Source organism: Scleropages formosus, chromosome 22 (assembly GCF_900964775.1).
Source record: "Scleropages formosus chromosome 22, fSclFor1.1, whole genome shotgun sequence".
In the NCBI taxonomy this organism is placed as follows: domain Eukaryota; kingdom Metazoa; phylum Chordata; class Actinopteri; order Osteoglossiformes; family Osteoglossidae; genus Scleropages; species Scleropages formosus.
In genome coordinates this window covers 12,870,948-12,879,983 of record NC_041827.1, presented here as the reverse complement: position 1 = coordinate 12,879,983, position 9,036 = coordinate 12,870,948, and the positions used below count along the sequence as shown (strand labels likewise).

Below are 9,036 nucleotides of genomic sequence, written 5' to 3'. Positions count from 1 at the left end.
CAACTGTTGCTGGTTGAAAAAGATGTAGTGAACACTAGAGGTAATCCTTGTGAACTCTTCCGTGATGTATGGAAATTAATCAACAACAGCTCTTACTATAATCTCACTACTATATTTAATTCAACATAGCGGTGGAGAAGTCTGTGAAACACCCATTATTCCTGCTGTAATACATTTGTGAACATTCTGATCCCAGTTTTCTGAAGAACATTAACTTTTGTGAGATTTCACATTCTTCTTACTGTGCTATAATTAAACACAACACTTAAGTGTTAAGTGATTTGGTTTTACAAAGGCTGGAACATTAATCAGATCATACAAGTGAAACATTGACATACTTTATTAATACCTTATTTTGGTGAGGTCAAATGACAATAAGACAAGGAACTTTTTAGCAAAATAATTAAGGTTTGATTCAAGATCTCAGCAACATGGACTGGTTGGGCTCCATAACTTTGCATTACAGGCAGGGACTGAAAATGGGTATAAAACCAATGTCTCTGTGGGAGTGTGTGCTCCTTCTGGTGTTGGCCATTGGAATCCTCTCCCTGAAGGCAGCGCCAACTCTGGCTTGTAGGTCCCATTGGCAAGGAGGCCAGAGACACTCCCATTCTGCACAGCCCCACCTCATTGCTCATTCTGCTGCCCCTCTGTGTTGGAGGACACTGTGCCCTGGCCCTTGTTGACATCACTGATGCAGGCCCACTGGCCATCCACAGACTCCTTCCACAATGTCACCTGTGGGTACAGGAAAGAGAGTGAATAAAATGCCACAATTTGCTTGGAAGTGACAGGCACATCAGTGAACCCAAGGCAGTACTTAAGATTACAGCAAGTCCCTAAAACAGATAGGCATATATACATTCAAACATAAAAAATGTTATACAACGTATATTTTTAAAGAAGTGTGCAAGAAAATTAAAACGTCAGTCAAGAGTGTTATGCACTTAAAATACTGTTATACTCTCAAGCCTAAAGAGATGCTGTTTGTAACAGATGTTGATCCACCCAACTAAAAGAGCACCTCAGTTTTAAGAGAGCAACTGTAACATTTTCATTTGCCTTTACAGTTGTAACATAACATTATGCACAGAAATATCTTGTACCAGGCACCAATTGCATCACTCTGTATTATCTCAGCATGCTCTCTCAGATGCACTCTCTATGGTACTCATTACTGTGCCTTTGTAGCTTTAATCTTCTCCGTGATGGGTATGGTATCATCAAGAGTGGAGGTATGCATTACAAAGAATATTTCTAAAATCAGTTGATTTTTTCTTTTTTTTTATTAAATTTGTTTCTCAAGAATCTACACCATAGGGTAGTTTACCATACATGGCTGTAATTACAAACTGACCCATGAGTAACCTCATAAAAATTAAAATACGTAAGGATCCCAGGAAGGAAACCTATATGTATGTGGGGATTGGACCTATGCAGAGCTTTAAAGTTTTGGTTGACCTTGCATATTTCTCTTCTCAGAGTAAAGTGTAGTGGATATATGTTAACCCTTGTCCTGGGAATCAAAATAACAGTTTCAGTCCAATCTCTACGTCATTGGGTACAATCAGGATCTTTCACTGCTTACTGCAGAACCTTATGTATGCTTGTTATTGTTCCATAAGACCTTGTAATTCTGGTCATGCTGTTGATTGAACACACTGGGAGTGAAATGTTAACCTGAATGTGTCAACTGAGAACACACAACCTTTTTTTAAACATCATTAAACCAAATTTGTGCAGCCATGATGTTTCTTAATTTCTTCCTTACAATGAATGATACATTGGTCATTCCCCCCCCCATGATTACAACACTTACACTCAACTGCTCCTCTTTCAGTAAATAACTACGGGTTGAGTTGTGTAAAGACAGCTCAGTACTAAATAATTTAGTGGACCATAATTCCATGAAAATAAATGATACACTTCAGTCACAAAAACCAGTTCTCAGACTAAGATAGATATCGCTTCATGTTACTAAAAGTATAGTCCTCTGCTAACATTTTTTTTTTCCTCCCAACGTGGTTTGAATCTTGCAGTTCCTTCAATCTCCATCTAAATCACGACAAATTAATTAAGAGCTCATGTGGAACACAATTGCCCGAAAGGGGTCCATCAGGATCAGGGCTGACACCAGTGACTTAGAGAACTCTTTATTCTGCTTTAAGAAACTTCTTTGTTAAGAGACTGATGTCTCTGATATGCTCAAAATCTTCAAGCTATCAAGAACCCCTGGGAAATCAACCATCTCTCCATGTTGAAACACTCAAACTCTTGCTCTTCCAGAGTTTAGAGGTTGTCACTATTACTACCCCATCTTAGACTCTGCATATCCATCACGGTTCTTGTGTGGTCTATCCTAAGTAAGTAGATCTGCGTGTAAAGAAATTCAAAGAGGCAAGCTGGAAAATTTAACCATGTATTCCTAACTACAGATAAAGAACACCTTTAACCAACACTATTCAACTGATCACAAATGAACATGCTTGTAAGAATCAAAAATAACCAAGAAAGCATTTAATAAAATAAAATAAAATAAAAAAAAAAAAAAAAGGATTTTCAAATCATTGTAAAGAATTACAGGTGTCTTCAACATATTGCTTTATGTTTAAGATGACAATGGTAAGAGTTCAAGGTTTTAAAATACTCAGAGCTACAGCCGTTAGAACTGAAATTCCTGAAACAGCAGTAGGTTATGTAAGTCAGTTGTAGGCCCCCCACTGAAGACACCGATGTGTGCGGACCACTCTTCCTTCCCTGTGTTTGCAGTCCGAGCTTGTGACGACAACCTACTGAGCGCTACAGCCTTGAGTGCCGAATGTTCCAACACGGAAGGGTTCCAGCGGTTAGCCGTAAAGCGGGACGCGTTTATTTGACATGGCATGAGTCACCTCCAATAGAAAACAGGCTTGCTGCAGCAGACCCTCACGTCCCAAACAATCACGCATAAACTCATTCCTGCTGGGAGGGGTATCTTCCAGGAAAAGAAGTGCTTGCCTTGTGTCCGGTTGGCTTACGGAGGCAAGATCAAAGTCAAGCCTGTTCACGGCCTTCCTGTCACACCTTAATCCTATAGAGCTTTTATGGCGGTGTGTTTAAGGTGCCTTCCTTTCCTGTGCACGTCACAGCAGTGCGAGTTTATAGTTGAAAGTACAGTAATAAACGTTCATATATACTTGGTCTTCTATTCACACATAAATAGGTTTGGATATAATTCTTTCCACTACAGTGCAATCAATAAAAGCTAAATAATACAGACATCGCTCCATTTATTTACAAGTTAAGAATTCTTACAGAACCTAATAGCTATATCAGAGATAAATGCAGTATGCCACATCTTTTCCATGCTAGCCGGTACAGTTGCTCAGCCCGTCTCCATGTCATTTCTTATACATATTACTACATTCGTCAACATTTAGTTACACTTTTAATATTTGTTTGATTGTCTGAAATATACAGGGGCTTATGAAAAAGTTCCAAGAAATACCACTTATTTCAAAGAATAGTGTACATAAATCATTTTTATGTGTTCTCCACTTCAAAGTAATCTCCCCTTTCACATTATTATGGATGCTTGGAATGTCATCAAATATACTTCCTTTTAACTTCATTTTGATATTGGAACTGAAAAAAACACGGTATTACAGTAATGTTTTTTTCCTCTTCAGCAAGCATCAACAGCATCCAAATTAAAGTGATGACATCATTGCTGAAGACTTTCAGTATGCCAAAAATTTTCAAGACCCTGGGAAAAATGCATATCATCTGGACAGGGTTACTTCAAAGGCGAAGCACATAAAAATGATGAACGTAAACTATTATTGGAAAGAAATGATACATCTTAGAACTTCCTGCTCATATCTCATATGATTATTTACAACAATGGATTTCCCCCCCCCCAGTCAAGGTCTCAGAGAAGAATTGGTGCCATGCCACTCACCTTATTGTCCCCTCCAGAGACAGCCAGGATATTGCCAGTGATGGACCAGCTCACGTGCCACACCACATCATTGAACTTGTGCAGCAGCTTGGCAGTCCACGTGTTCCCCGCAGGGTCATCACACGTCCATATGAAGACCCGTCCGTCCTGAACCCAGGGGAGAAGGAAGGACCATCATACAACGTTTTCACAGCTTTCCTTAACCCAAACATTCTTTAATCTTTGTGCCAAATGACAACTGCAACACACTTATTTGCAGGCTGCCAGAAAATACTTTTGAAAATTACAATTCAGCACGAATGGTTTCCAAGTAATTAATCATCTTCCATAAAAATTAGAGCTGCAGCCAAATATAACAGTCATACCAACAACTGGACATCATGAAAACAAACATTTGACTAAACCAAATTAAATCCCATCTAGAAAATTAGATGGAGTATATAGAAAGAACTAAGACACAATGAAAAGATAAAGCAAATATAAAAGTGGAACTGCTTATTCATCATGCTAATGGTAATGATAAAATACACAACCAGGGAACACAAACTGTCCTTTTCTTGCAAATCAGATGCATAACTCCTATCACTTTTAATAGCATACCGCAGGTCACTATATACATTATTAAAATCTTAGTAATCTATGTGCAGGTAAAAGCAAAATATACACCATTTGTTGAGCACACAGTTTTGCATTATTTAGTTCTGAAAGTTGATAAAGTTTATCAGTTGATGTAGCTGGACGTTTACAGAATACTCATTTTAGCCACTTACATGACACTAATCTAGCACTTTTTACATTATTTACTTGCTTAGCAAACACTTTTTTTAATCTTGTGCTTTCTTTTCTGCAAAAGAGAGCTGGTGCTCACTGAAGAAGCGGCCCAGCTCTGACTGTTAGTCGCACAGGAATCACTCCTAGAGCAGCCAACCAAGGCTCTATAGGCCACTAATATTCACACATTCTGCTAGCATGAAAAACAAATTATATTCTGCTGCTGCAGAGCTCTTAGTCAGCTGATAGTATCTCTCGAGGCATAATGGTGGAGGGTCCTACTGTGAAACCAACACAAAGGATAGCCTGAGGAAATTCACAATGACAGAAAGAGAAGCTGCGAAGACTCGCCTGCGAGCAGCTGGCAATAGTACTGGTAGGGAGTCCTATGGAGGGAGCCCAGGCCACGTCTCGCACCCAGTCACTGTGGGCTTCTAGTTTCTGGTCCTCCTTCCACTGTCCATCCTCCTCCCTGGGGGAAAACATCATGACATTTCACAGTTTACTTTTTTGTTACGTTCTTCTATTATGTCAAATGGGAACCGAATGCAAAAAGGACAGCAAGTAAGTTCTCCGTACTTACTTCCAGAGCTTGACCAAGTTGTCGCAGCCTCCTGACACGAACCTCTTGATGTAGTTTGGCTTCTGACCCGATGGCACATCAACGAGACTACCGGGCACCACAGCCGGAGCCCAACTCACCGCATTGCAGCCAATCTGGTGAGAAACCACCAGAAGATCAACACCTCACTTCAGTGCAACATAACAGAAAAAGCAAAGTTCAGCAATACTTCAGATCCTCTACAACAGCTATTCCCTGACAAATCCTAAAAGAATTATGCAGACAGAAATAAAAATGATCAATTAACGAACATTTTCCACTCAGTTCAGTGAATTTTATAGAAAAGCAAAGAGAAAACCATTTTCCAGTAAACTGCCATCAAGTGACAACGGTAAACGGGAACTACGTGGATGCAAACGTGGAAGCCGAATACTTTCACAATACACTGTACATCAAGTATGCAGCCAGATCGTTAGCTGTAGTAAAGAAACTCCATAGAAGAACATCACAATACTCACAGTGTGCGCATTAGTGATCTTCTTGATGTCCCACTGCCCATCACCTGAGAAAGCGAGCAGGGAGATGGCACCATCCGAGCTGCCACAAGCTAGAATCAGCCCAAAGTCATAGGGGCCCCAGCACACGGAATTCACTGTGGAATTCAAACACACGCGCAGATACATTTCTCAATGGTATACATATTCAGTAAAATCAGCAGAAAAGTCTTGTGCACCTAACACAAAAATATTTCAGACAATGAAACTTGTTCATGTTAAGCACCATGTACCAACAAAAAAAGACGACAAACGAAATCTGCAAGTGGAAACATGTCCCATAAAAGCACCGCGTGCTCCAACCTGAAGAGTCGTGGCCTGTGTACTCATACATCTTGTCCCAGGTTCCGTTCTCCTCCTTCCAAATGATCACCTTCCTGTCATAAGAGCAGGAGGCCAGTATGTTGCCGTACATGGGGTGAGCCCAGGCTACCTGCCACACGGGGCCCTCGTGACTGCAGGAAAAGTTGCAGCAGTTAATGTTCCACCCATGTGAACATCATGAATTCACAAGAGGGGCCAGGCAACAGTGGTCATGGTGACACAAGAAGGAGGCAACAGTATGGAATATTAACACAACGGTTAATCACGGACAGCTGTTGGTTGGTTAGAGTTGCTGCCTTTGGAGCTGAAGGTCACAGGTTCGATCCCCACCTTTGGCTGTAGTACCCTTGAGTAAGGTACTTATCCTAAAATAGCTCCAGTTTTTAAAAGAAAAAAAAAATAAAAATTCACCCAGCTGTATAAATGGGTAAATAATAAGCTTCTAACTGCAATAACTGTACCCTTGAAATTGAAATTTGTTTTGGAGAAAAGCATCAGCTAAAAATTAATCTCAGAGTTAAAAAAAAAAAATAAAAAAAAAAAAAAGGACAAAGAACTCACCCCCTCAAGTCAGCCACAAGGATCTGTCCTCCATTCTTCACGTCAAATATTTTCACTGATCTATCGGAAGAACACGTAGCCAGCCTTGTGCCATAATAGTCCATCTGAGCATCATGCTGAGGAAAAAAAAAAAAAATCCAAGCAGTTGTCACATGGTGTAAAGGTAAAGCTACAACAATGACAATTATTTTATAGGTCTATACGGAATGCATAGATCTAGGAACTTAAGGATACTTTCGTAGAAATATCTCTCAAAGAATACACATGTATCTATTCTCAGAGCAGCCAGAGACTGAATTTTCATCAAGTTTTGCTTGAGGGGCAACGTTTTTCATATAGTAAAGGTTAAACAGCAATACTCACGATCATGTCCTCATGGGACGTATCCACAGTGTTGATAACCGAAACCTGCAAGTTAAGAAACGTACAAATGAAACAAGGTAACAGCTTAGCCAAATGAGCAAAGCATTTAAATAAACTGACTTATTAAAAGCATTTAAATTAATCTTCCAAATCAAATAAATCTTAATAAACATGGTGGTGAGATTTAGGATCATCGTGACCTTGAGTGGACGGAACTTCTGAAAACTGCCATTTGTCTGAATACTTAAACGCAAAATGTTCAATGACGTAACTGCAGCAATAATTTTAGATGTCAGTACAATGCCTGACTATTTTGTGACACATCTAATGAACTGAACTTCACCGAATAAGTTTCCACAAAGTACACTTTTTGCCCTCATTCCTCAGTACATTCCGCACACTTTAAAACAGCTTATCGCTATATACAGTTTATAAATATAGCTCTATTATTATGGTGGCACTACGGTACAGGGACTGGCACTGCTGTCTCACAGCACCTGCCAGGGTGGCGCGAGGGGACGTGGGTTCGATCTCCACTCGGCCCGTGTGGAGTTTGCACGTTCTCCCCGTGTCCGAGTGGGTTTCCTCCGGGTGCTCTGGTTTCCTCCCACAGTCAAAAGACATTGTTCGGGTGGACTGTTGACTCTAAACCCACCCATAGTGTGTGAGCGACAGAGAGAGTGTGTTCCACTGATGTATGCATGAGTGACCCAGTGTAAGTAGTGTATCTAGCAGTGTAAGATACCGTGGTGAATAAGGTGCTTAGGCTCATAACACTATACAGAGTTCACTGGAGGTCGCTTTGAAGAAAAGTGTCAGCAAGTAAGGTGACGTATTACTTATCCATCTCCGGGAAACTAAATGACGGCATGATGTTTAACCTCAGCCGGAACTAGTGCCAACAACAAGACCAAAGTCTGCGCTGCTGAGGTCCTGGACACCATCATGGGACCAGGCAGTAGGAAAAGGATACACTAGTAGTAGTAGTAGTGTATAATAATTATTATTCACCTCTTTTACCTTTTCTTCCATTTAGCTGACACCACTGTCCAAGACAACTTTTACAACGATTTACCCACTCACATGGTGGGCAGGACAGGGTTGGTTGGGATTCAAACCAACAACTTCCCTGCAGCACCTCAGAGTTTGGACAAGTGAAGCTGCTGTGTGATCATCATCACGATGATCATGTCACATGTGTGATGAGGTCAATCATTCAATGCACGAATCAAACAGTAAAAATAGGTTTCCTCTGGAGGAGCTCAGATTCAGTCAAAAAAAAACCCGAGACAGAGTCAGTTGAGCTGCTGCTCGAGGAAAAAAAAATGAATGAAAACGACACGCAAGTGAAGTAAGTTGACCATCGCATCGTCATGATCAGGCGAACGGCGGTTGTGCCGCGACCCCGTAACGGCGTTAGTTCGTGTAAAAGAACTAAGGCGGGTACCGTAAGTCACACCATTTCATTCCAGCCAAAGGAACGTAGTAGTAGCAGAATCAATATAAAATAAATATCACGTTTTTTTTTTTTTTTTGTTTCGAGCCGCGGCACGGCGGAGGGAGGGGGAGCGTGCCGCTCGGCGGCGGCCCCCACACTCACTCACCATGATGGCTGCGCTCCACACGGCCCGAGTGCACCGAAAGCTGGGAAGTCCTGCTGCCTCTCTCCTTCCGAACTTTCTCCGTTACTTGTCGCCCGGCTGCGTCTCGCTCTTCGGTTTCGACGTGGCAGACCCGCCGTCGGCCTTCCCCCGGCTTCCTTCCGCCTCACTTCGGCGTGCGCATCACTTCCGTGTTCGGGTGACCACACGGCCCGACGCTTTGACGGTTCCGGAAAAAATTCGTTCCGCTGTCCGGCACGGCACCGCACTGCACATTAATTCCTGAAGGGGGCGCTAGCAGAGGCCAGTTCCTTTCTATTTATAGACTCGCGCCTGCCGACCGCTCCGTGTCATGTTTCC

The 9,036-nt window shown here is 41.6% G+C and overlaps 1 protein-coding gene across 1 annotated transcript; it reads right to left on the bottom strand.

Annotated features, from left to right (window-relative positions):
• Positions 1–324: 324 nt before the first annotated feature.
• Positions 325–8,887, bottom strand: sec13 (SEC13 homolog, nuclear pore and COPII coat complex component). The gene is made up of 9 exons (XM_018746691.1): positions 8,680–8,887; positions 7,076–7,120; positions 6,713–6,828; positions 6,131–6,282; positions 5,792–5,925; positions 5,295–5,428; positions 5,063–5,183; positions 3,941–4,087; positions 325–738 (listed from the first exon to the last, which is right to left on the bottom strand). Exons 1-9 carry the CDS (start codon positions 8,680–8,682, stop codon positions 628–630), a joined length of 963 nt encoding a protein of 320 aa, XP_018602207.1. The 5' UTR covers positions 8,683–8,887; the 3' UTR covers positions 325–627.
• Between the last annotated feature and the right edge of the window lie 149 nt (positions 8,888–9,036).